The sequence below is a fragment of the Cryptomeria japonica genome, chromosome 3, assembly GCF_030272615.1.
Source record: "Cryptomeria japonica chromosome 3, Sugi_1.0, whole genome shotgun sequence".
In the NCBI taxonomy this organism is placed as follows: domain Eukaryota; kingdom Viridiplantae; phylum Streptophyta; class Pinopsida; order Cupressales; family Cupressaceae; genus Cryptomeria; species Cryptomeria japonica.
In genome coordinates this window covers 476,049,786-476,075,370 of record NC_081407.1, presented here as the reverse complement: position 1 = coordinate 476,075,370, position 25,585 = coordinate 476,049,786, and the positions used below count along the sequence as shown (strand labels likewise).

At 36.9% G+C, this 25,585-nt stretch overlaps 1 protein-coding gene across 1 annotated transcript in view; it reads left to right on the top strand.

Annotated features, from left to right (window-relative positions):
- The first annotated feature begins 4,622 nt into the window (after nt 1-4,622).
- LOC131029563 (uncharacterized) overlaps nt 4,623-25,585 on the top strand; it is a 43,897-nt gene continuing 22,934 nt past the window's right edge. The window contains exons 1-2 of the mRNA XM_057960073.2: nt 4,623-4,881; nt 19,565-20,119. Coding sequence (XP_057816056.2) covers nt 4,623-4,881; nt 19,565-20,119 — 814 coding nt within the window. The remainder of the gene's footprint in view (nt 4,882-19,564; nt 20,120-25,585) is intronic.

Genomic DNA, 25,585 nt, shown 5'->3' with positions numbered 1-25,585 from the left:
TTCTAAAAAGCATTAAATGTGCTACCTAACATGCATTTATGACAACATTTCATGCGACAAAGTACAAGGAGGGTTTGTGGTACTCACCGGCTCTCTAATCGGCGAACGCGATCGAATCTGTGAACCAATGCCATCGGTGCTGACTGCTCTATTCTCTCTCTGCACTCTGATCTCTTGGATGTGTGGATGACAATGAGGATGTTTTCCCCTTGTGGTCTATCTTATAGACTACCCTAGCCCTAGCCCTAGCCCTAGTCTCCCGTGTCAGTCTTCGTTATCCCGTGACTCTATCACTCTATCCTATCCGATCAGTCCATTCTACCCTTTATTTCTTATCGAGAGATTGTCTGTGATCTTTTCAGACATTTTCGTCCAATCTCTCGAGGGGGCATATCATTCCCATCTTGGGACAACTTTGTATCAATTCATATTATCTTCTTTGAAACAACGCGACAAGTTGCATTGTCTCAAAGAGGGGCAAAATGTAGACACCTAAAATTGTCCTGTCTAATTAAATAAATATTTTTATGTATTTAATTATTTAAGCCTAATTCTTCTATTAATTAAATAAATCTTTATTTATTTAATTAATTCATTTATCCTCTTCTAGCCTTATTTCTTATTTAAATAAATACTTTTATTTATTTAAATCATCCTTTTCTTAAATTAAATAAATACTATTTATTTAATTGATCCTACTTCTATTAATTAATTAATTAGCCTTTTCTACCTATGACACATGTCATTCATCTCTTAATTCCTACACTACCTACCCTCTCATTATTTTATTATTTCTTTTACCTACCCTCTAATCATAGCCAACCATTTATCTTTTACACCTCTCAATCTTATCCCTCCATTTTCTTATAGTGTCTTCTATATAAGGAGATGCTTCCTTCATTATCAACCCTAATCTCCTAATCATTCTAATCAGCCCTACCCGACTACACTTTCAAACTTTCATATGTGATCAAGCCTACTTGCAACCACATTTCCGTTCTTTGTTGAGCTCTTGTGTACACATAAAATCTGAGAGCAATAATATCAAGCAAGATCAATGGAGATAGGAAGAATGGAGATCCAAACCCTATTGGACATGTGATGGTATAATCTTTGTGATTTCATTTGATTTGCATTGTCTTAGGTAATCTTCATATGTTATGGTGGATCTTTGTTGTTGTTAGGCTAGGGTTTTATGGTTGAATTCATTTAGTCTTTCAATATCGTTGTTTCCACTTTTCACCATAAACAATGTGTACTCACAAGGTTGTTGATCACCCAAGATCATACTAGGTGCAAGGGGAGAGCAAACACTTTAATGAATACACCAAACACAACAAACAAGTTCGGATATGATAACACGAAACCTTATAGATTGTGATTAGAATGATGGTGTATGAAGGTCAAATTTATAAAAAAAATTGATATCGATCAACGATGGAGAGTAGTTGAGAAAGATCATAAGATTAATGGTCAAGAATTGATAAGAAGAATTGAAGGCTAAAAATAGGAGTTAGTTGATTGTTTGATTTAGTTAGCGGAATGCATGGAAGAATGATTGATGCGAAGGTTGAAAGTGAATATTAGTGGAACTTGACAAAATGAAGATATTAATAGTATTAAATAATTAAAAACTATTTAATTTATGTGCATGAGGAACTAGTTAGAAAAACAATTAAATTAATATAATTTGATTCATGTGCTTGTAGAAAATATATTTATAAAAGGAATAATTAAATAAATAAAAATAATTTATTTAATCATAGAGGATTAATTATCTAGTTAAATAATTAAAAATAATTATTTAATTATTACGAACTAGAAGAAACATTATAAATTATTTAATTAATACGGATAAAAGAAATAAATTAATAGATTAATTAAATAATTAAAAAAATATTTAATTAAAGAGGATGAAAAGGGATAAATAATTAAATGACATTAGTTAAATAACTTAAGAATTAAATATTTTTTTAGGTGTTAGGTGATAGGGTGGTGTTGTGTTTACTGCGTGATATGGTGATTAAATGAACTAGATGCAAGCAATACTTAGGTGACCATTAGATGAATTAGGTGATGCGAGTTAAGTGGAAGTTTTAAAGTGTCTATAGGACCAATAAGATTTGAATTGCTAGAAAACTTTGACACCTATAGCCTGTAAAATAATAAATAACTAATCCTATATAATGAACAAAATACCTACATATATAATGTTAGTGTAAATGAGGTTATTTCCTAACTAATTATTAGTGGGAATCTATTCACATGTTAAGTTTACTTAGGTTCTAGCTTGCATTTAAGTTAGGTTCATCATCCTAATTATTTATCCTAGGTGGCATGATAGAAGTTTGCTTATAATGGGGTCACGTCTCATTATTTACTTTTGACACATAGGCTTTTAATATTTGCACATGCATTTAATGTTTGTATCAAGGGTAGTTGTCTCATCACATAGGATTAAGACACATGTCCACATCATGTGTACTCCTACCTCATCACCTCGCCTATATAAGTAAGCCATGTGTACATTTGTATTCATACTCAACCATTATCAATCTAAACATTGTTATGTAATTTATCTTGCCATTCTCTCTTGTGGAAGCTATTTTGTTCTTACAGGAATCTTGGGGGTGTTGAGGAGTCACATATCTACTCCTACATGGTATCAGAGATCTAGGTCTACAGACATCTTCCCAGATTGGAGAGTGATCATATGTCTTGAAGATCTTGTTGATTTCTTTTTGGGGTTTTATTGACCTCATGGGTTGAGTGGTTGAGAAAGTCAGAATTGGCTTTTATTTTGTCAAATTTCATTATCATTGCAAAATTTGCAAGGGTTTGAAGATAAGGGCTTTAGTTTTAAATTTAGGATGTAGCTACAATTTTGGGGCACTTGGGGTGAAATCTGACCACACCATTATGCTCAAAAGGCCCAAGAACCTTAAAAATTACTACTAAATCGTTAAAATTTGAAACTTAACTTTGTTCCAAGGGTGTTTTTGGATTTGGTGCCATTATGATAGTCATATATGTTTGTATTGGCCATACGATTTGTGTAGTATGGAATATTGCAAGCATTAGAAAAAAAGGTGGTGTAGGGGCACTAGGACATGTGTCTACTTCATTTTGACATGTGTCTACATCATTTTCATTTATGGTTATGTTAGGAATAGAATGTGCAATGTGTGTGTTTGAAAGCCTATTGATTAGGCCTAGGTAGTGTAATAAGCCTTAAGACCCCAAGGTGTGTCAACTTGGTCAAAGGCCTTGTATGGGCATTTTATATGTATTTTTGGTGTTTAGGGGTTTGCAATAAGTGGTAGGTTAATTCTCGACCTTTGGTGTGAAGGCAAGACCAAATTGTAGAAAGCTGACAAAAGTTGCAAAGTTGCATTATTGTCTTAAGCAACTTTTTTTGCACGATTGTGAAATGTGGTTATCCCAATGGTTAGTTGGTTGATTGTATGCTTTGGAGTTAGTTGTAGGAGTTCCTTGGTGTGATATAATCCTAGAGGAACGATGCCTACTGGAGAGAGATGATATTGAATGAATTTCTTGTCTTCAAAGAAAACGGTTATTGTGATTTCCTGCATTTTTCTTGATTTTTCTATTCTTGCATAATTTCATGTGAATGGTGGGTATGAATTAAAAATTTGGAAATTTGTAGAAGAGGTTCACTATCCATTTTTGGATGCAAATAGTGACACAAATCAGCATCTCTCTATGGGATTGATTTGAAACCTGGGAGGATGTTGATTTGACATGTATACTATTTGTTCCTGCTAGTGTTGGAGACAAGAAGTGTCATTTTCCTTTCCTAAGATGATACCCTAGGCTTGACATCGCTCATGTGACAAGCCTGTGCAGTAGGAAAAGAGGGTGGAAACCTTGAACAATAGATTGAAGGATGGCCAAACTTGGAATGAGAAGGACCCTTGGAGAAGTGTAGACCCTTGGCAAGTGTTATCCTTTCATTCCTTTGTGATTGGTGAAGCTTTTGAGAGCTTAAACCCCAATACCGACTAGAAGAGGCTAAATAGGGTCAGTAGGGTTTGACCATCAGTACTCAAAACCCAGATGAAAAAGTTTAGAATATTGTAGAAGGCCCAAAAGGGTATTAGAATATAAAATTTATTCAGGGGGTTTTTTAGGTAGGTTGTGAGACAAATCAAGAAAATTCCAAGTGGAGGGCTAATTGCTTGTAGCCCTATTTTCTAGGTCCAATAGAGGAAAAGATACAAAGGGCTAGTAAACACCCATCTAAGGGGTCAATATTAGTGAAAATACCATATAAAACATGTGTAAACACTCACATATGTTAGATTCCACCTTTTGAGTAAAGGTCCTTTTGCTTGGGGTTTGGGATTGTTAGGCGTCCTTGGTTGAAGGGTTGGAACCTTAGGGGTAGGAGACTCATTATCAGTTGTCAATTGTCCTGACTGAAGAGATCTTTGGGAAGGATATAGGGAAATATCTAGAAACCTTGAGAAGCATAAAGAAATTGGTCCATTGGATGGTACCAACTGGAGACCCTTTTTGAGTAAAAACCAAGAAAGTGATATAACATCCCAAACCCTCTGCATCATATTGGTATCAGAGCTATACCAAGAGTGGAATAGTGTATGTCAGACTCAAAATTTGGAGAAGAGGCTGCTACAATGCCTTCTAAGGCAATGAACCTAGAGTCCATCAAGAAGATGGTAGAGGAGTTGCTTGAAGATAAACTTAAAGAGAACGAACAGTCCAAGGGAAAGGACAAAACTTGTGATGATGAATCAGAAGAGGAGAATAAGGAGAAGGAGGCCATCCCTCAAAATATGGAACTTGGTCAAAAGATGTTCTTGGATGCCCTGAAATTAGTAAATATGGATAATGTGGAAAGTCTACCTATCTATAGCGATAGCCTGAATGGAGAAGAGGTGCTTGAATGGATAGAAGCACTCAATAACCACTTTGAGTACAAAGAGGTCCCAGAGGAGAAAAGAGTGAGTTTGGCAAAGTCTAGACTCAAGGGGTTTGCCTTGTTGTGGTTGACACTACTACGGGAAGAAAGGGTGAACATAGGGAAGAAGAAGATATCCTCTTGGGAGAGGATGAAGAACAAAATAAAGACCAATTCCTACCAATAGACTATGAGGTTCAGATGTATAAGAAGTTGAAAAGTCTTAGACAAAGGGAGTTGGATGTGAATGCATATACCGAAGATTTTCACAAGCTAAGTCTTAAGTCCAAGAAGCGTGAAGAAGAGGTGGAGAAGGTGGCTAGATACCTGAATGGGTTAAGGAAAAATATCCAAGATGAGATCAACATCATGGCTCCAGACACTATGTACAAATGCTTCCAATTGGCATTGAGGGTGGAAGATAAGATAAAGAGGAGAGGAGAACAAAATAATAGAGGAAGAGGTGACATAAATTTCAGAGGTAGAGGTGGCTTTGGAGGAAGGAATACTCCTTTTAAAAATGGTGATTCTAACTAGCAAGAGTCCAATAGAGAGTTCAATAACAAGAATGGAGGCTTTAGAGGGAAGAAGACCTTTTGGTAGGGGTAGGAAAGGAAACTAAGGCAAAGGACCTAGTGTCTTCACTGGTAAATGTTACAATTGCAACCAGGTGGGTCACACTATAAGTAGATGACCAAAGAAAGCTTCTAGCTCACATGGACCGAAAAAAAGGACTCAACTTGTGCAAGAAGATGATGGAAAAAGTGTTAATTCACCCATGGGAAATGCAGGTCCCACCTTGGATGAAGAAAGCCTTATGCTAAGGAGGACGTTGTTGAAGATACCCCAAGGCAAAGAGCCCCCACAAAGAAAGTCACTCTTCAAAACTACTTGTAAGTCTCATGGTAAGGTTTGCAAAGTGATTGTTGATTTTGGATCCACAGAGAATATTGTTTCTTTAGAAATGGTAGAGAAGTTAAAATTGAAAAGGTTACCACATGTGAGTCCTTATAGAGTATCATGGCTTAACAAGGGGCAGCATGTAGTAGTAGATGAACAAACTTGGGTAGATTTTGAAATGGGGAACTATAAGGATAAGATCTTGTGTGATATCCTTCCTATGGATGCTTGTCACCTATTGTTAGGTCTCCTTTGGCAGTATGATATGAAAGCACAACATGATGGTGAGAAAAATGTGTATGTCATTACCAAGAATGGTAGACAGTTTAGGATGGATCCTTTACTTGATCAAGGGGAAGAGAAGATTTTTAGTCCACATGTCATGTTGCTTAGTGGAAAGGAGTTTTTGGAAGTCCTAAAAGAAGAAGAGACCCAAGGCTATTCTTTAGTTTTACACCCAAAAGATGAGTCCAAGCAAGGAAATGGTGAGAAAGGAGAGATTCCTAGGGAATTTCAAGCCATGTTGGATAGATATAAGGGAGTTGTGGCCAAAGACATGCTTGATAACTTGCCTCCCATTAGAGAAATCAATCATCAAATTGATCTAATCCCTGGAGTGACCTTGCCCAATAAAGCTGCCTACAAGATGACTCTTAGTCAGAATGAGGAGATATCAAGGCAAGTGCAAGACCTTTTGGATAAGGGGTTGACTAGGAAGAGTTTGAGCCTATGTGTTGTACCCACTACGTTGGCACCAAAAAAAGATGGAACATGGAGGATGTGCATTGATTCTAGAGACATCAACAAGATCACAATTAGGTACCGGTTTCCTATACCTAGGATTGAAGACCTAATGGACTATCTTGGAGGGTCATGCTACTTTTAAAAGATTAATTTGATGTCAGGTTACCATCAAATCAGAATCAAACCTGGTGATGAGTGTCTACCCCAACTATAATGACAATAATAATATCTCTATTTGAAATCTCAATCCGAAGTTTGGGCATTCATATTGTAGAGTTTACTATTTTCATGGCTAGTGTTTATTTAGTTGTCAATCCAGGAACGTAAAACTTGAAATGGGTCTGCAATATATATGCACTAAGCTCCTTAAATGATTATTCTGCATTACTACAATGACTAACATTATGCAGAAAGGAAAGGCATGAATGGAAATCATAAAAGGCTACATGAAAGTTTCACAAAACAATGTTGAAATGATCTAATGAAAATAACAGAAATCACACCGTTCTGTCTTGGCTACAGGAACAATCAACGGATCTATTTCCAGTGGTTGCAGGAACAATCCAGTCATGAACTTCTACTGCAACTAAGTAAAAACTAACTTCAATGATCATAAACATGTTGGCAATATTACAAGGATATTGAGAAGGTTATTGATGATTATGGACATAACTGATTAAAGATGTTTTACTGTCTTGATCTTATTATTTTGTCATTGATGTCAAGAAATTGATTTTCTAATTCAGTATGATGTTGCCATATCTTAAGAAATATGATATGAAGATTATAAAGAAGTCGGTGAAGACATAGGAAAGAATATGATGAATAAAGGGATAAGTTATTCAATGGGAAACTCTACCGAGTCAGACAATGATGAGATCTTGATGTTTTAGATTGTTCTAACATCATACATATATTGTAAAATGTAAAGGTCAATACTATACTATGTTATCAAGCAAAGAACCTAGTTGGTAAACCCTAAGGAACCTAGTCAGTAAACCCTAAGGTTATCGCAGTCGGTTAATGAAGACAGAATGTCTACCGAGTAAAGTTTAGTATTCACCGAGTTGTAACCGAGCTATAACAAAATGCATTAAATTTTTACATGTGATATTTAATGAAAGATGTTGATGAGCTGGAGCGGATCAATGATTGGCAAGCCGTAGAAATTTTTTGTTAACGAATCTAAAGCAATGGAAAGTTGACAAGAAGATCTATAGCTCAGATTGAACCGCATTACCCTAACACAAGTTCTAAGATGAATGTGCAAGTTCCGAGGCGGGGTAAAACATTTTCAGATCGAAAGATACAATGAACTTGGACAAGATTGAAGATCTGATGGCTATGATTGATCATGGGAAATGTGATCAAGGAGATTAAGTGGTTAGAAGATTGTTTATAAATAAGGAATTGTTGATAAACAATGTATGCGGGCAAGTGTATGCACAAGGATGCTACATAGTGATTACCAAGCACAGAAGCTTGAAGACCTGTTAGAATAACAAAGTATTGATGCCCAACAGATAGACAAGATTAGTTCTATGTCTAGATTGTATTGAACAAATAAGAATCCGCTTTAGCATTTAGATGTGAAGTTGCAGATAGATTGTATTATTGTTATTTTGTGAAAGTGACAGGAAATCTCTTAACCGAGTGGACTTAACAGTCTTATATGTAAATCCTCTAACAAGGTGACATTCTGATTGAGTGTTTGAAATCCTTTGACAAGGTCACTTCTAACAAAGTGAAGATCCTAACAGATCTGAAGGAAATCCCTTAACCGGGTCACATCTAGCAATGTGTTTTGTAATCTTTAATAGGATTGGCTTTTAACTGAGCATACTCTAGAAGAGTATATTTCTTAGTGGGTCCAAAATCCCACAGTGGTTTTTCCCTATTTGGGTTTCCACGTTAAATCTGGTGTTATGAGGTTTATATTGTTCATATGCTTTTGAATTTGCATGTTTGACAGTTTTTGATTATATGACTGATATATGTTACCGAGGTTGAATTTGATGTTTTCATTGATGATTAAGTTTGTATGATTCACCCCCCCCCTCTCATCTTGTTGGCTATTGGATCTGTACTTATATTAAGTATCAGAACTATCAAAACACAGAACCACTCACCAAGTGGGCCCCCTTGGATGAGTGATATCAAACTCTCAGCAAAGTACTATTAATAGATCAGAACAACATATTCTTATTCATTTCTTCCTGAAAATGATTACATATTCTAAAAGAGAAAAATTCAGAATGCTTAACAAAACTCTGCTCAATTCCTTTCCATTCTGTCTAACTCTCAGAAAGAAGGAAGAGCTTATTATAAAGAAAAGATCAACTACAATGGACAAATCAAGTTACGCCCAGAAGAAGAGGCGGATAATTGTTAGATGAAGGAGATAACTAAGAGCTTGGCTGCAGGAACCGTGGATCTGAAACCGAACCACAGTCTTTGCACGCCAAAGCAATATCTTGCGAATTCAATATGCACCAGAGTTAAACTCCCATGGTGAAGTACAACTGCTCCGATTATGCCATTCATTGCGCTTGCTTGAATCTCCTTCAGTTTGACCTCCAGTTATCTGAACGTGATTCTCCAGTCCTTAGGCGTGAAAGAAAATCATACATCACAGCATCAATTATTATCTACACTAAAACAAAAACAACATACAAGGACATGCATATATATCTTACTTAATTAACACATTCATTAACTCACATATGACATTATCCTAAATAATCCGCATATAACAGGGACAAATCATTTGGCTACAGGAATAAATTGGCATGGCTGCAGGAATTAACCGACAAAGTTCAAACATGATTTCTTAAGTTCAGTTTTAAAACATGGATTACATATAGTCAATTCACAATACTTTACTATCACAACGCAACCCAAAAGATACCAAAAACCTAAGAGTATTGATAAAAAAACATGTCAAAGCATCGACTTATCATGCCCCCCAACTTTAAGGGTTTGTTGCGCCTGCAGCAAAAGGAAAATTTCTGATTTTTGCTGAAACTTTGAAATCACCAACAGTGTCTAGTCTGGTTCCCTTGGAAGGAAAATTCCAATAAAATCCTTTCACTTTCTACAACCTGGACCATCTAGCTGTTTCCTCTACAACTGCATCATAATTCTGTTCTATTGGTTGGCATGCCAAAAGTGGCCACATAAGGATCGGAGGCTGAAAGATTAATGGCAACCAGTTATTGGATTTCTCCCTGCCTAGCTGTATGTATCTGGAGGCTCTTTGTATAGCTGCATGAAAATTCTATAATGAGTAAGGTTCTCCCAGTTTTAAATGATCTGGTAGATGATTCCAGCGTTGAGTTAGCCCCTCTAGTGCAGTTGTCCTGTGGGTATGAACTAAATGCTCATACGCTTGATAGACTTCCTCTCTCATTGGAAGTACTATCTTACTAACATCATCTCTTATTAGCAACTTTTTCCAATCATAATACAGAACCCTGGGTGCTTCTGATTCCCTCCTCAATGGCAATGGACAGTCAAGTTCCAATTTTTCAAACTCCCTGGCTTGTGGTCCTATAATCATCTTATTTTGGATCCACGACATTAGAGCTCTGAGATGGATATCCCCAATATACAATAAAGGATTCCATTCTCTGTCTTGGGGTACAACATAGTTATGTAAATATAATTCACATAACAAATTCCTTACAACATGTGGAGAGGTTTGATAAGCATGATAGAATTCCTTAGGTGTTTCCAAGGATGGATTAAGGTCCCTAACAATGTGGTTTAGTCTAAAATTCAGATATCGCTCTTTCAAATGTACTGCATAAATTCTTGGGGGTGCCCTACACTGTATTATCTCAGGAACCATACCATAAATCTCTTCTACCTTAACTTCCAATTCTTTAATTCTATTATCTTTCTTTTCAATATCTTTTTGCTGCTTATTAATTATCCCTTGCAACCTATCCTTCTCTATTTCCCATTGCCTAAAAAATGTTAAAGCAATTGATAAACTAGTTAGGGATGAAGAAGGTCTAATAGGTCCTACCTTAGACCGTGGGATTTCTTCAACAAACTCCTCATTCTGAGTTGACATATCTCCCACATTTTCTTTAGGTTGTTGTAGAACATCATCAACAAACTCTTCACATTGTAATGCCACTGAAGAAATATTTGCTAGCTTATCCATTACAACTTCTTCCTGAATTTCTTCTTGGATTTCTTCCTCTGCAGGGTTTTCTTGAATTTACTCTTCCACAGGGTTTTCTTGCATTTCCTCTTCCATAGGGTTTTCTTGCATTTCCTCCTCTGCAACATCTTCTTCTTCCAAAGTTTCTACTGCAATAACCTCTGATGGATTACTCACAGGTTCAGTCTTTTGTGTCCTCCTTCTTGTTCTCCTTACATACACTTTTGAAACAGATGCAAGAGTTTTTGTTTTTGTTCGATGCCTCTTGGCTGGAGGAGGAATATGCACTTCCTACGGCCAGATAACAAATTCTTCATCTGATTCATCCTTTTCCAATTCTTTTCCTTCCCTTTGCAAAATAGGTGAATCTCTTTGAAGAGAGGTAGAGAGTTGTCCTTCAATTGACTCCGCTTCAATATTTCCTTCCATAATAACTGCGGCTCCTTCGGCAACCAGCAAACCCTCATCTTCATCAGAAAGATCTTCTGCAACAATCTCTTCTTGAGCTGACGGATTATTCGCAATAGGGGCTTCATCAACCCTAAATTGCAGAATATCCCCAAACACACCCCATTCCATTTGTGAAACATCTCTCAGGGACCGTTGTACAAGCAACTTCACCAGTCCATGATGGCTAACAAAACAATTTCCATATTTTTTAATCTCCTTAGCACTTATAGAAATGAGATGATACAAGAAATTTGGGACATTAACTCGTCGGTCATGACGCAGATGACTAAGTAACTTGAAATGAGGTGAATGTAGATTTGAATACCATCCTTCACATGTAATATATTTCATAATATACAGAGCTACCTGAGGCCAATGTGCTAGCAAAGAAACCCTTCTAGTCCCTTGTCTATCCACCATTAAGGGTCTGTCAGTAGAAACTGTGAACTCTGCCCTTGCACTCCTTGCATCCTTTGATTCTGGAAAGAGTTCTCCTTCCTGCAGTAACCCTGTGACCTCTGCAATTCGCTGCTCCATAGCAATTACCCTCAACCCTTTAACTATAGCTTCTCCTTCATCAAAGGGATGCATAAATTTTGCAGCTATTTCATCATTGAAATCCCTGATTTTCAAGAAATAATCTAGCCAGCCGTGGTTTTGAAAATAATGCACACAGACAACATCCTGTAGCAACCCTTCATGGACCATTGGTTCATGGCGAATTAGATCACCACCCATCTTTTACTCTGATACTTCCACAACTTCACCAAAATGTTTGATAGTTCACAGAAAACTAAAATCTACATATCTTAATTTTGGCGGCAGACCTTATTATTCACTTGCGTGAAATAATAATCATCATAAGTAATGTCAGTTAGAAAATCAATTCAGGATATCAAAAAACTGATAATAAATCTTATTGGAAAAAGGACCATAAATTACCCCCCCCCCCCCAACTTAACCTAGCACGTGTCCACACAGGCTGATGAGATTTCAGGTTTGGAGCGAATTTAAACAAGATAAAAATCATAATGAACTAATAAATGCATAATTAACATAAAGTACAATATACATGTACTTGCAATTGGGCGAAAATGATGGTGAAATGAAATGAAGTGACAAGTAAGAAAGTGGAATGGAATGTAGTGGATGGAACTTTATGTACGGAGAACAATATTCCCATGGAAATATTTTATTATGATACGGTGAATAAGTTCACTATAGAGGCTATAGGAACATCACCTTTATCAACATGCTCAGGTGCAACAAGAAGCTCATGAATTGATACCGAATCATTGGCGGTTACTAGAGGAACCTTGCCATTTACTATAGGAATTTGTATTTCATTTTGGGGAGCAAACTGCTGTAGGAACTCTTCTCTAGTAGCTGGCTTGTGATAAAGTTGTAGTCGGTGTCCATTCACTATGAGTTTAAATCAAACAGGATCTATTGTGGACAACCGGACTGCTCCATTCTAAAAAACTTCTTCTACCTCATAAGGACCTTACCACCTTTTTTGGAGTTTTCCCATAGCATCCTTATATCTGGAATCATACAAGAGTGCCTAGTCACCAACTTTGAATTTCTTTTCTCTGATATATTTATCATGCCATCTAGCTCTTTGGTTTTGAATCAATTCTGTCTGTTGAACAACTATCTTTCTCCATTCATCAAGAGCATTTAACTACTAAATGCATTCCTTCTGTGCTTCAGACAATGTCATATTCAGCTGTAGAGCTGTTCTCAAGGTTTTATGCTCAAATTCAATAGGCATCATTGCTATTTTGCCATAAACCATCTCAAAAGGTGTGAATCCAATTGGTGTTTTCCATGTTGTTCTATATGCCCATATTGCCTCTGAAAGTCGATGAGACCAATCTTTCTTGTGGATAGACACTATTTTGGTAAGAATAGCCTCAAGCTCTCTATTGGTAACTTCTACCTGTCCATTAGACTGTGGATGATATGGAGTAGATTTCTTGTGTCTTATATTGTATTCATTGACCAAAGCTTTTATCAATATTGATGTAAATTGAGGTCCCTGATCTGAGACAATTTTCCTTGGTACTACATACCTTGTAAATATTTCTTCATAGAGAAACTCAACCACCTTATTATCTCTTGCATGTTGCATAGCTCTAGCTTCTACCCATTTTGTCACATAGTCTGTACACACTAAGATATAAGATTTGCCATTAGAAGGTGGATCAATGGGGCCAACAAAATCTAATCCCCACTTGTCAAATGGTGTAACAAATATTTGAGGATATAGTGGCATCTCATCATATTTTGTAGGTCTACCCATTCGCTGACATCTGTCACATTTCCTTGTGTACTAAGCTGCATCCTTGTGTAATATAGGCCAATAGTAACTGGTATTGAGTATTTTCAGTGCTATCCTTTTGGCAGCAAAATGACCTCGACATGGCTTGTCATGACATGCATGCAAGATGTCATATGTTTCATCCTCTCTGACACATCTTCACATGACTTCATCAGGTCCATTATAAAATAGACAATTAGCAATCCATGAAAAGTTAAAACTTTTTTTGACTAGCAACCTTCTTTCCTTAGGAGAAAAAGAAATTGGCATCTTAGCTGCAGCTAAATAGTTGGCAATATCAGCATACCAAGGAGTATGAGCCTATATGAGAAACAAATGCTCATCTGGAAAAGTGTCATCTATCATTGTAGAATCTTCCTGCAATTGAAGACGTGAAAGATAATGTGCAACAACATTAGACTTCCCTGGCTTATCAACAACTGTGATATCAAATTCCTGCATCAATAATAACCAGTGAGCCAGTCTACCGGTGATTGATGGCTTATTCATGAGATATCTAATTGCAGTATGATATGTATGCACAAATATGGGATACCCTATAATATAGTGTCTAAAATTGTTAAGGGCATATATGATAGCTAGCATTTCCTTTTCAGTAACTGTATAATTCAATTCAGGTCCTTGCAAATTCTTGCTGATATAATATATTGCATTTTCCAACTTGTCAACTTTTTGTCCCAGCACTGCTCCTATAGCATAATCAGATGCATCAGTATGGATTTGGAATGGTAGAGACCAATTAGGTCCTTTTAGAACTGGTGCTTGAGTCAAAGCATGCTTAAGCTTTAAAAAAGCTTCATTGCATGCTGAGGTCCATTTAAATTCTGCATCTTTAGTAAGCAGTGTATATAAGGGACTTGCAATTTTGCTGAAATCTTTGATAAACCTTCTATAGTATCCAACATGGCCAAGAAAACTTCTCACATCTTTCTGCTTCACAGGGTCATTAATATGCTGAATAACCTCAATCTTTGCTAGATCCACTTGTATACCTTGTACAGATATATGATGACCAAGGACTATTCCTTCTTAATGAAACACTTCTCACTGTTTAGAGACAAGTTGTAGTCTTCACACCACTGCAAAACTTTCTTCAAATTACCTAATGCTTGATCAAATTCAGAACCATAAGTTGTAAAGTCATCCATGTAGATTTCCATAATCTTGAGAAATATCAGAAAAAATATTGATCACTGCCCTTTGAAAAGTGGCTGGAGCATTACACAACCCAAAAGGAAGAACAGAGTATGCATAAGTGCCCCATGGGCAAGTAAATGTTGTTTTCTCCCGATCCTCAGGAGCTATTTGTATCAAATTATAGCCACTAAATCCATCCAGGAATGAAAAATATCTCTTACTAGCAAGATAATCCAATACCTGATCCACAAATGGTAGTGGAAAATGATCCTTCCTTGTGGCTAAGTCTAAGGCTCTATAATCAACACATACTCTCCATTTGCCTCCCTTTTTAGGAACTATCACCAAAGGTGATACCCATTGACTGTCAGAGATAAACCCAGCTTTCAACAATTTCTGCAATTCTTCTTTAACTATCTCCTTCAAGGCAGGATTGACTCTTCTTTGAGGTTGTCTGAGGGGGCAACACTCATCCTTTATATAAATGCAATGAGTACAAACTGCTGGATCAATTCCATTCATATCCTTGTAATCCCATGCAAAAGCATTTCTATGGAGTTTTAGCAAGTCCACTAGGCTATCCTTTTGAGTATCTTCTATATTCTTATTGATGTTCAAATATTTATTCAATTCAACCTCTATCTTGATAGTAAGATCAATCTGATTTATATCAGAAATATGAGAATAAGACAATTCCTGCAGCAACAAGTTATGCAAAATATCAGTGGCTGTAGGAGAGTCCAACCTTGCAATATTCAGAACCAATTCCTACAATTCTTGGTCTTCTATTAATTCATTTATCAAGACCTTATAAAGGATTGATTCTTCATCATATAGCTGCATGAGTGGCACTCAATTAATCATCATAAGGTGATTAATAGAGTCAATTTCTTCAGATTCCTCTCCCAAAGTAGGCCAAACAACCTGCTGCTGCTCAAGCTGAGGTTGTGCAGGGGAATACAAGGCTAATGTTTTTGTGGAATTGCCATCTGAAATAGTCATGTCTCCTGATCTATACCCAATATATGCATTAGTTGTGGCAAGCCATGGTCTTCCCAAAATGACTGGATATCCCCCCAATGTTGCTTTTGGAGATAAAATCATAAAGTCTGCAGGATATTCCCAAGAATCTAGAATAACTACTATATCCTCTATGATACCATCAGGTCTTACTGCAGAACCATCAGCAAGTTGGAGAACTACGGGTGTAGCCCTTAAAATATCTATCTCTAGATGTTTCATTACTTCCCTTGTCATTACATTAATGGCTGCCCCTAGATCAATTAAAACATTTTTTATTTGACTGCCATTAATGACTATACTCACAACAGGACTACCTGGATCAAAATACTTTGGAATAACAATTTTTCTTAACATAATATCAGCTAATTGACGCATAACATGAACTGTTTGTGGATCCTTTTTCTTTCTGCCAGGTTTCTTTAGGCATGCTTGTCTCAATGCCTTACCATATATTGGGACATCCTTTATTGCTTGCAACAATAGAATTTTAACACAAATATGCTTCAGTTGATCAAGAATATCAAAGCTTTGTTGTTGTTCAGTGGAAACTTCTTTGTCTTTCAGTCTATGGGGAAATGGTGGTAATATTTGATTCTGAGGTATTACATCTTTAGGATCAAAGATTGGTTGTTCTTCTTGTACCTCAGTAATAATTGGTTGAGAGAGATTAGGTAGAGTTGTGCCAGATCAAAGGTGAATATCATCTAGTGATAAAGAATAGGCTGGGTATTGATTAGCATCAGCTGAATAAGATTGTTGTTGTTGCTAAGATTTGATATTTGGATTAGGCAACAGTTGAGTAGGCAACTGTGTTGGCTTAGGAGGTGGTGTTATTGCTATAGGAGGTTATGGCTGCTGAGCAGGGGGCTGATATCCAGAAGATTGGGATGACCATGATGGGTTTCCCCTCCATTGAGAGGTAGGTTGCCAATTCCCTTGAAACTGGTTCCCTGCACTCTGAGGTGGATACCAGTTTCCCAGTGGCTGCTGCCACGAGGGGATTTGATTAACAAATTGTTGTCCTTGGCCTTGTGATCCATACCAATGTGGATAATTACCAAAATTTTGAGAATACTGTGGTTGCCATTGGTTATTTAGTGCATAAGAATTACCACTATAACCAGAAAAGGAAAGTGGATCAGGTGGCATACCTTGTCTTTGAAAATTTGGTCTTCTTTGAGAAACATAGAAGACTTGTTCATCTTCACCTTGAATTGGTTTGAAATCTGGTACTTCAACATTTGCAACCTTCTTACATCTACAATCTTTCTTCCGCTGCTTACAATGAGGACAAAATTCTGCAAGAAATGCATAAGCTTCCTCATGCTTCTTCTTAGCTGCCAATGTATCCAACTGAGTAGCCATATTGTTTATAATGTCCTCCTTGAAATCTTTTAACAAATGGCTAAGTTCCAATCTAGAAACTCCAATTCCAGATGATGATGATGGTGCCCCTGGCTTAAATCTCCTATTCTTCTTAGAAGTAGATCTGGAATACTTCTTGCAAATTTGTCCTATTTCAGCCCAAGTAGATTGTGTAATGTCACCTCCCCCCATGAGATCTAAGGAATCGGTGCATTCATCACTGATACCCCTCAAGAATATCAATTTGAGGGAATCTTCATTCAGAGTACTATGCTTGGACTTCTTGACACTAAACAAAAACCTTTCCATATAATCCTCAAGGCTCTCACCTTCAGTTTGTGTCATTCTAAAGATATCATCCCCATGACGATCAGTGCCTCTACAATAATCTTTGTATTTTACAAGAAACAACCATTTCATCTCATCTCATGTATTGATTGTGCTACTACCCAATCTCATAAACCATCTCAAGGATGACTCCTTCAAAGTGGCTGAGAATTTTTTGAGTCTATGGGTATTTGTAGTATAGTCAAAACTCCTATAGAGAACATCAAAATTAAACAGAAGTTTATTCGGATCCTCTGTCACCAACCCATAGAATTTAGGAAGTGAAGATGTTGGAATGTTCTTGAGGTTAGCATTATCATGCTAGTCAGAGATGGGAAACTCAAATGTTGGACCAGGTGGTGGTGGTGGATTATTTCCAACAGGAGGTGGGTTCCCTTGCATTGGACTTGTGGGGGTTATTACAATAGGCAATTCTTCTTCTTGTGGACCAAAAAGAAACTGAAGACTACCTTCTGGAAATTCAGACTCAGGGTGATTCAAATTTTGTGGGACTTGATACAGTTCAACAAAAGGGTTTATATCTGGAAAATTATCTTCTGCATGAGTAGTATGAGTGGGTAGAAATCTACCTCTAGCATCTCTTCTTCTATTATGCATGCAGATTCATAAAATTTCAAACAATTAACTAAAAACTAAAATAATCATAAAAAGTTCTTAGCTTGACACCATCCCCGACAGTGGCGCCAAAAATGTCTACCCCAACTATAATGACAATAATAATACCTCTAATTGAAATCTCAATCCGAAGTTTGGGCATTCATATGGTAGAGTTTACTATTTTCATGGCTAGTGTTCATTTAGTTGTCAATCCAGGAACGTAAAACTTGAAATGGGTCTACAATATATATGCACTAAGCTCCTTAAATGATTATTCTGCATTACTGCAGTGACTAACATTATGCAGAAAGGAAAGGCAGGAATGGAAATCATAAAAGGCTACATGAAGTTTCACAAAACAATGCTGAAATGATCTAATGAAAATAACAAAAATCACACCGTTTTGTCTTGGCTGCAGGAACAGTCAACGAATCTATTTCTAGTGGCTGCAGGAACAATCCAGTCATGAACTTCTATTGCAATTAAGTAAAAACTAACTTCAATGATCATAAACATAGGATCACTCACCAAGTGGCCCCCCTTGGATGAGTGATATCAAACTCTCAACAAAGTACTATTAATAGATCAGAACAACATATTCTTATTCATTTCTTCCTGAAAATGATTACATATTCTAAAAGAGAAAAATTCAGAATGCTTAACAAAACTCTGCTCAATTCCTTTCCATTCTATCTAACTCTCAGAAAGAAGGAAGAGCTTATTATAAAGAAAAGATCAACTACAATGGACAACTCAAGTTACGCCCAAAAGAAGAGGCGGATAATTGTCAAATGAAGGAGATAATTGAGAGCTTGGCTGCAGGAACCTTGGATATGAAACCGAACCATAGTCTTTGCACGCCAAAGTGATATTTTGCGAATTCAATATGCACCAGAGTTAAACTCCCATGGTGAAGTACAACTGCTCTGATTATGCCATTCATTGTGTTTGCTTGAATCTCCTTCAGTTTGACCTCCAGTTATCTGAACATGATTCTCCAGTCCTTAGGCCCAAGATGCAGGTAGAGGTAAGAATATTTGTGGAGCATTGTCCTATTTGTCAAAGGGCAAAAGGCGTTTCAACCAATGCTAGTTTGTATCAGCCTTTATCGATTCCTACTAGGCCTTGGGAAAGCCTTAGTATGGAATTTGTACTTGGATTGCCCAGGACTCCTAGGGGGTTGGATAGTGTCTTTGTAATTGTTGATAGGTTTAGCAAGATGGCTCATTTTATGCCATGTAAATGCACAAATGATGCATCAATATTGCAAGTTTGTTTTTCAAAGAAGTTGCAAGGATACATGGATTACCTCTCAATATTGTCACTGATAGAGACTCCAAGTTTGTTGGTCATTTTTGGAGGACTCTCTGGAAGAAATTAGGTACCAATCTATCATTTTCATTAGCATACCACCCTCAGACTGGTGGGAAAACTGAGGTGGTTAATAGATCCCTTGGCAATCTCCTTAGATGCCTTACCAAGAAGCATGGACAAAATTGGGATTTATTGATTGGACAAGCTGAATATGCATACAATGATTCAGTCAATAGGAGCACAAGGAGAAGTCCATTTGAAGTTGCGTATGGCCTGCACCCCAAGGGGATACTTGAACTCAGAGATCTTGGAGGCATGGACAAAAGGAGTGCCCAAGGAGAAGATTTTACTAACACCATGAAGGAGATTCATGAACAAGTTAAGCCTTCACTTCAACAAAGTGCTGATAAATATAAAATCAGAGCAGATGTAAAGAGGAGATATGTTCAGTTCAAAGTAGGGAATTTGGTGATGGATTACCTAAGGAAAGAAAGGTTACCTAAAGGCCAACCCTCTAAATTGCTCATGAAGAAGATAGGTTTCCTCTGGGTGGTTCATAAATTTGGAAACAATGCATATGAATTTGAACTTCCAGCAGACTTGGGAATATCTCCCATCTTCAATGTATGTGATTTGATAGCCTTCAAAGGATCCTTGACAGATGCAACACCTGATTCATCTCTTGAGGAAGAGGATGTAGAATGGATGAAAGATCTGCCACCTAGCAAGCCATTGGAATTGGAGTGCTTTATTGACTCCAAGGTGATAACAAAAACAAGGAAAGGTGTGTACAAAGACTATCTGGTCAAATGGAAGGGGCTTCCTGAGTTAGAACCTACTTGGATGAGTGAAAGTGATATTCTCAAGCATGGAACTACAATCAACCGGTTGGCAACTTAAGGGACTTGAGTTTTCTTGTCCATGGGAGTATGGTGTAGGGGCACTAGGACATGTGTCTACATAATTTTTACATGTGTCTACATCATTTTCATTCATGGTTATGTTAGGAGTAGAATGTACAATGTGTGTGTTTGAAGGCCTATTGATTAGGCCTAGGCAGTGTAATAAGCCTTAAGGCCCCAAGGTGTGTCAACTTGGTCAAAGGCCTTGTATGGGAATTTTATATGCATTTTTGGTGTTTAGGGGTCTGCAATATGTGGTAGATTCATTCTTGACCTTTGGTGTGAAGGCAAGACCGAATTGTAGAAAGTTGACAAAATTTGCAAAGTTGCATTATTGTCTTAAGCAACTTTTTTTGCAAGATTTTGAAATGTGGTTATCCCAATGGTTAGTTGGTTGATTTCATGAATTGGAGGTATTTGGAGGAGATCCTTGGCATGATATAATCCTAGAGGAATGATTCCTACTGGAGAGAGATGATATTGAATGAATTTCTTGTCTTCAAAGCAAACAGTTATTGTGATTTCCTGCATTTTTCTTGAGTTTTCTATTCTTGCATAATTTCCTGTGAATGGTGGGTATGAATTAAACATTTTGAAAGTTGTATCAAAGGTTCACCATCTGTTTGGAGTTTATTTGAGGTCTTGAAGCCTTCGGGTTTGGAAGAAACTGAATTTTCAATCCCACTAGCCTAACAAAACCCTCAAAACCAAGGTTTAGATGCAAATAGTGACACAAATCAACATCTCTCTATGGGATCAATTTTAAACCTAGGAGGATGTTAATTTGACATGTATACTATTTGTTCCTGGTGGTGTTGGAGACATGAAGTTTCATTTTCCTTTCCTAAGATGATACCCTAGGCTTGACATCGCTCATGTGGCAAGCCTGTGCAGTAGGAAAAGAGGGTGGAAACCTTGAACAAGAGATTGAAGGATGGTCAAACTTGGCATGAGAAGGACCATTGGACAAGTGAATAACCTTTTCAAGTTTTATCCTTTCATTCCTTTGTGACTGGTGAAGCTTTTGAGAGCTTAAACCCTAATACTTGCTAGAAGAGGCTAAATAGGCTCAATAGGGTTTGACCATCTGTACTCAAAACCTAGATACAAAAGCTTGGAATCTTGTAGAAGGTCCAAAAGGGTATTCAAATATAAAATTTATTTAGGGGGTTGTTTAGGTAGGTTGTGAGAAAATCACTAAAAGTCCAAGTGGAGGTTTAATTGCTTGTAGCCCTATTTCCTAGGTCCAATAGAGGAAAAGATACAAAGGGCTAGTAAAAACCCATCTAAGGGGCCAAGATTAGTGAAAATACCATATAACACATGTAAACACTCACATGGGTTAGATTCCACCTTTTGAGTAAAGATCCTGTTGCTTGGGGTTTGGAGCTGTTAGGTGTCATTGGTTGAAGGGTTGGAACCTTAGGGGTAGGAGACTCCTTGTCAGTTGTGAGTTGTCTTGACTGAAGAGATCCTTGGGAAGGATCTAGGGAAGGCTCTAGAAACCTTGAGAAGGTTAAAGGCATTGGTCTATTGGATGGTACCAAATGGAGACCCTTTTTGAGTAAAAATCAAGAAAGTGGTATAACATCCCAAACCCTCTACATCAAAAGGCTACTATGGGTTCTTTTTCAACATTTGATTTGACATATTTTGGCATTTAAAAAAAAAAAAATTGTTTTCCACATTCATGATTGGGCACCTTCATTGTGTATTTTTTGGGCAATTTTTTTCTTTTTTTGGTGATCTTCAAACAACATAATCTTTGGTCATCTCACATAGGGTAGAATACTATTCTCAGCATATTCAACATTCATACTCTTTGCATCATGACAATTTTTTTTGCAAAGAAGGTTAAAGCATCATGATGATTAGACTATGCGCCAATGCTAGTTTGTGGTATGATTTTTGATCCAATCATGCCTTCTTTCACGGGTACACTATGCTCTACAAGCTTAATGAGACATGGTACTTTATTTCATTGTGAGGTAAATTGCACATAACCTCATTAGTAGTAATCTAGTCAAATCCGGTATGAATTTTTCTTTGTGTTGATTTTTGTTTTTGACAATTTGGCATATCATCTGTATTATGGCCTAGTCAACCTTACCTTTGTTGTCCTCATTTTTGTTTCCAAAAATGAAGGACCACTACATGAAATTTTTGTGAAAAAATAAAAATTTTACTCTATGGCATGCTTCTCGAGGCAAGATTTTGACTAATCCTTGGACTGGCTTAATCTTCATTCCATCCTTGAACTGTGTTTTGAATTTTGTCAAATTCTGGGTTCGTTTGCTATGTCTTTCCTTCAATTTCGGGTTTTAAAATCTTGACTGCAGGTGGAGAATTTTCTTCAAACTGCAGGTTTTAATGATATTCATTGTTTTGGTTGTTGTAGGGAAATTTTTAGCTTATTACATGTGCACTTTTATTAAAAAAATGTTACTTGCAATTTGTTTTAAATTTCCCTTTCTTGTTTTTGTCTTTTTTATTGTTTTTTGGTCTTGTTTAGTTAAAATAGGGATTTTTTCGCCCAATTACAAGTAAACTTGCAGTTTGGTCAAAAAACCCCTACTTTAATGGTTTTTGCATGTAATAGGGATTTTAAATCCCCATTACATATGTGCAAGTATTTCTAACTTGTTGTAGGGATTTTATTTCCCTTTTACAAGTAATTAAAACTTGTATTCCTCTCCAAAAAACCCGATTTTGCCTTGCAAGTGCATTTTTGACAATTTTAAACTTGTCATTTGTCTAAAAAAACCTGATTTTGGCTTGGCAAGTGAAAAAGTAAAAATAAAACTTGTCATTTGTCTAAAAAAACCCGATTTTGGCTTGGCAAGTGAAAAAGTAAAAATAAAACTTGCAGTTTGCTCCAAAAAACCCGATTTTGGCTTGGCAAGTGAAAAAGTGAAAATTAGAACTTGTCATTTGCTCCAAAAAACCCGATTTTCACTTGTTATGCAAAATCGAACTTGCACTTGTCTTCCAAAAACCTGAATTGCAAAAAAAATGGTTTTTGAAGAATTCAAAGCAATTTTTTGTGGAGATTTTCTAGGAAGGAAAGGCGTTTTTGTTTCTACCCTATTTTCATGCATTCATGGACATCTTTCATGCCAAATGGAGGTTACATTGACTAGTTTTTTGCCCCAAATAAGCAAAAATGTGTTTCCAAAATGCCACATTTTGGGGGATTAGAACTTATTGAAGTTGCATTCTTCTAAATCATTTTAAACTATCCTACCTAGGCATGGAGTTTGGGATAAGATTTAAGCTATTTAATGATCCATCAATGATGCATTGAATACCACGTTTTTCCTCCATGTGACTCCTTTGGTTGCAAATTGGAAGGGTTTAATGCCATTAATCTTTGATAAGATGAATCGGTTTTTCTTTCCATGCTAAGGCGTTGGGATTTGAGGAAGATTTGACCTCTTCTTGTGCCTCCAAGTTTGCATTTTGTGCCACGATTTTCTGCTAAAAGACGTTTTTCAAAAATGTGGCAAGGGTTTGTGCATTGCGGTTTGGGTTTATTTATCAGTTTTCCTTCTTCTTTCCAAGGATTGTTGCATTTTTGGAGAAGCATTTGCATTTTCAAGAAAGGTATGGTTTCTTTCCTTTCTTTCCTTCATTTTGTTATTTTCTTGCTCTCTTGATTTTCATTCTTAGTTGTATTTTTAGCATGTATTGTTCTTCCCGCAAAAATCGGTTTTTGTGAGAGAATTCTTCCCTTGTTTGAATTGTATTGTTCTTCCCTGAATTTTCCCTCTTTACTTGTATTCAGGATTTTTAATCCTGATTACAAGTTCACTGGAAATTCTTGTTCTTCCCCTACGGTTAAGGAATTTAACCATTTTTGGTTGAAATCCCAAGTCGAAAAGTGTGAAATACCCCTCCCTTGCAAATTTGGGTTTTGAAAACCAGATTACATGTTGAAGAATTCTTCCCATTTTCATGAAAATGACTTTCCTGGATTTTCCCATTTCTATCCATCCATGTTTGCCATATTCGTACTTTCCATTTCCGTCATTTTCTGCAAGTCAAAATCTCATTTTTCGTCCATTTCTCCATTTTCAAATTTACAAGTGTACTTGTATTTGGGTTTTAAAACCCCGATTGCATGTATGTCCTTTCCAACTTGTACACTTGCGAAAATTCTCCCAAGATCCGAAATTGGTCAAAGTCAAGATTTTCCCATTTCTACATATTTCCCCTCTTCCTCTCACAAAATCATGAAATTCAAGGATCAAAGTTTTACCCATTTGGAGAAGGAAGAATGACATTTGCAGTTGACTATGATGTTGCCTTAACTCTTTTAAGTCTTCATCATAGTATCCCAGGTTCACAATCAAGGTCAAATTTGCCAGCATCTCCAACTCCAAAGAAGATGAAATACAAATATGACAAATATCAGAACGAGGTTTCACCTTCCCAGGTTTCTTCTCCTTTGGATCACATCAGAGACACAGAGATAGGGCACATTGATATGGCAGAATTCGTCAACAGGGTAGAAGATCCACAGGATAATAACTTGCAGCGGCCGTTGGACAACCATATCCATCATGCATCTTCCTTCCCAGTGGCAACCCTAGAACCTGAGTTCGTTCTTGCATGCGACCATCATTTTGACAAAGAATCAAGAGTCATAAAAAATGATGATGGCGAAGCTATAATCCGTCTTGATGCAGATATGATCAAGAAGGTCTTCAGAATACCTCCTACACTTGTTTATATGGAAATCACTAAAGAAAGTGCAGCAGAATATTACGTGAAGAGGGAAAAAGATTGCAAGTGACACATCAATAGGTGGATCCAAGAGCCACGAGCCTCCTTATCAAGGTGGGCGAAGTTGTACCGCTGTGATTTCAAATGGGAGATAGGAGACACCATCACTCTTCTCAGCAGGATGATGGGCCTTGAGCATTCCAATGTCTTTGAGCCATGGATGTATTAGTTCATTATGTTCATACGACAGTCACATCACATTTCATGGGGGGAAGTCATTAGCGATGCCTTGTGTGAACAACTTGCAGTAGTTCCTACCACCATGACCTTCTTCATGAATTCTTATTTGGTATATTTAGCAACATCACTTAGACACTTTCTAGGTCTTTCTACCAAGGGTGATCGCTCACTTATACCAGCTTGGAAATATTATGACCAGTTACTATTGAAACCCAACAGACTGCATTTCAGAAGGGTCCAAGATGCATTCTTTGGATATTTCATGTGTCAGTTTGATAGAAATCTCAGGAACAAGAGAGTATTAGATGAGGCATGGGACAAGGTGTACGAGTATGGATGTTTGTTTCTGCAGTTTCCCACCTTTACCTATATAAAGATCGGAT